At 56.3% G+C, this 2023-nt stretch overlaps 1 gene segment (V, D, J or C); it reads right to left on the bottom strand.

Moving 5' to 3' along the window:
- Positions 1–931: 931 nt before the first annotated feature.
- LOC102446550 (immunoglobulin lambda variable 8-61-like) lies at positions 932–1688 on the bottom strand. The segment is given in 2 exon segments: positions 932–1329; positions 1640–1688. Coding segments are annotated over 2 exon segments (447 nt in total).
- Positions 1689–2023: the final 335 nt, after the last annotated feature.

Below are 2023 nucleotides of genomic sequence, written 5' to 3'. Positions count from 1 at the left end.
GAGTACAGGTAGTTCGGAATAGGAAGCCTAATCTGAAATACCTAGTCCGTGCCATGTGTAGCCGTGGGCACGGAGTCCGAACTAGCCGGGATTTAAAAATGGCGGCACCCGGCAAAATGCAAACGAAGCCCGGGAAATTCAAATCCCGGGCTTCATTTGCAACTTTGGTTGCCTACATTAGCCACCCTAGTTCGAACTAAGGTGATAGTGTAGACATACCCTCTGTTATCTGCTTTGTTCTGATTAGTACTTCTTTGACTACTTAAATACACTTTACTGTACTTCATAAAAATGTCTCTTATGTATAATACTAGCCAATTAGCCCGTCATAAAATGGGATTTTCAGGTCTTCTCTCCTGAGCTCTCTCACTCGGTCTCTCTCTCTCTTCCTACTGCCCCCCCTCCCCCAGCTCTCCTCCACCTCCTGCCTCTCTCTCCCCTCTGTCTCTCCCCACCTCCCTTCCCCTTTCCCTTCCCCTCCGCCGTGGTACTTGGCTGAGTGCTGCCTGCTCAGCCGGGCTGCTGCGAGGGAGGGGGGCAGGGCAGTGATGTACACAGCTGGGGCCAGAGCTGTGTACAGCACCGCCCTCTCTTCCCCTTCCACTCCGGGGGAGCCCAAACAGCCCCTTGCGCTGCTGGCTCCCCCGGCGGCCTGGCTGAGGGGTACAGCACTCAACTGAGTGCCACAGCAGGAGGGGAAGAGGGGCGGTGATGTACCCGGCCCCGCCCCCTGGCCGTGTACGTCACCGCCCTGCCCCCTTCCCCTCCCTCCATGGATACCAGGGCCACAGCATGCAGCGCTGGCAGGAGAGCCATGCAGATGTGTTGACAGAGACCTAGATGGAGTCAGGAATCCCAACCTGTGGATTCAGGGGCTCTGGCTGTGATTGGGGGCGGAGGAGGGCTGGATGCTAAGTGGGTTGTCCATAGATCAATTCCTCCCACGCAAAGCTATCCCTAAGCTGGGGGGAGATGGAGTCATGGTAGGTTTTTGTCTCAGTTCCCCATTTGACTGGATCACTGTGTGAGCACTACCAGTCCATATAGAACAGTAATAGTCAGCCTCGTCCTCTGCCTGCACACCGGTGATGGTCAGGGCAGCGTCGTTACTGGATATGGCCCCAGAGAACCGGGCAGGGATCCCGGAGGGTCTGCTATTGGTGTCATATATAAGCGTATGAGGAACTGAACCAGGTTTCTGTTGAAACCAATGTGGATAGTTGCCGGTGGTGATGGCTCCAGTGCTCAGGCTGCAGGACAGCGTGACGGCCCCTCCCGGGGTCACCGACATGGAGGGCTCCTGAGTCACCACAGGCTGTGACCTGACCCCTGAAAGCAACGGAACAAACAAACTCAGCACAAGGCCCTGGGTTACCAGCTCCAGGCTGATGGTGAGGGTGCTGGCTCTCTCTTCCTCCTCCTCCAGCTGGTCGTTGTCGTCCTCCTCCTCATTGTTGGCCAGGAACCCTGGGCCGATGGGTGTCTCCAGCCCCGAGTCCACAACTAGGGATGAGGAACGGGCAGCTCAATCCTCCAGGATGCAGTGGAGCTCATTAAAGTGTCATTTTGCACCAGAGCAAGAGCTGTTCTCTCTGGACCAGGTGAAACCCTGCTGGAGCTCCTTGACATTGCCCCTCACCTGCTCCAGACACCTGGGATGGTGGCCGTGTGGCCAAGGCCTTGGCCATTCAGCCATAGATGTTGGCATTCCTTTGTCTGGAGTGGAGATCCTGGAGGGGCTTTCATTCACCTCAGACCTCCAAGAGGGCCAGCATCTCCGCTCCAGACCAGGATGGTGCTTATCTTTTTGTGCCTCTGGCAGACTCCTGGGAACCCTGTGCATGCTCCCTGGGATGGGTAGTGGGCTTTTGTGGGGCTTGAGGCTGGGACTTGGGTGCCGAGTAGTATGGCAGTGTGAGCTGCACTGTGAGATGTAGCTTCCATTGCCAGCTTCCTGCACCAAGCCTTCTCCCTGGTTTCTGCAACTTTAAGAGCTGCCAGGAGAAAGGAACTATAGAGTTGT

Source organism: Pelodiscus sinensis, chromosome Z, assembly GCF_052426305.1.
Source record: "Pelodiscus sinensis isolate ZL-2025 chromosome Z, ASM5242630v1, whole genome shotgun sequence".
Classification (NCBI taxonomy): Eukaryota; Metazoa; Chordata; order Testudines; family Trionychidae; genus Pelodiscus; species Pelodiscus sinensis.
Note: the sequence above shows the minus strand (reverse complement) of the source record. Positions and strands in the feature narration are given on the sequence as shown.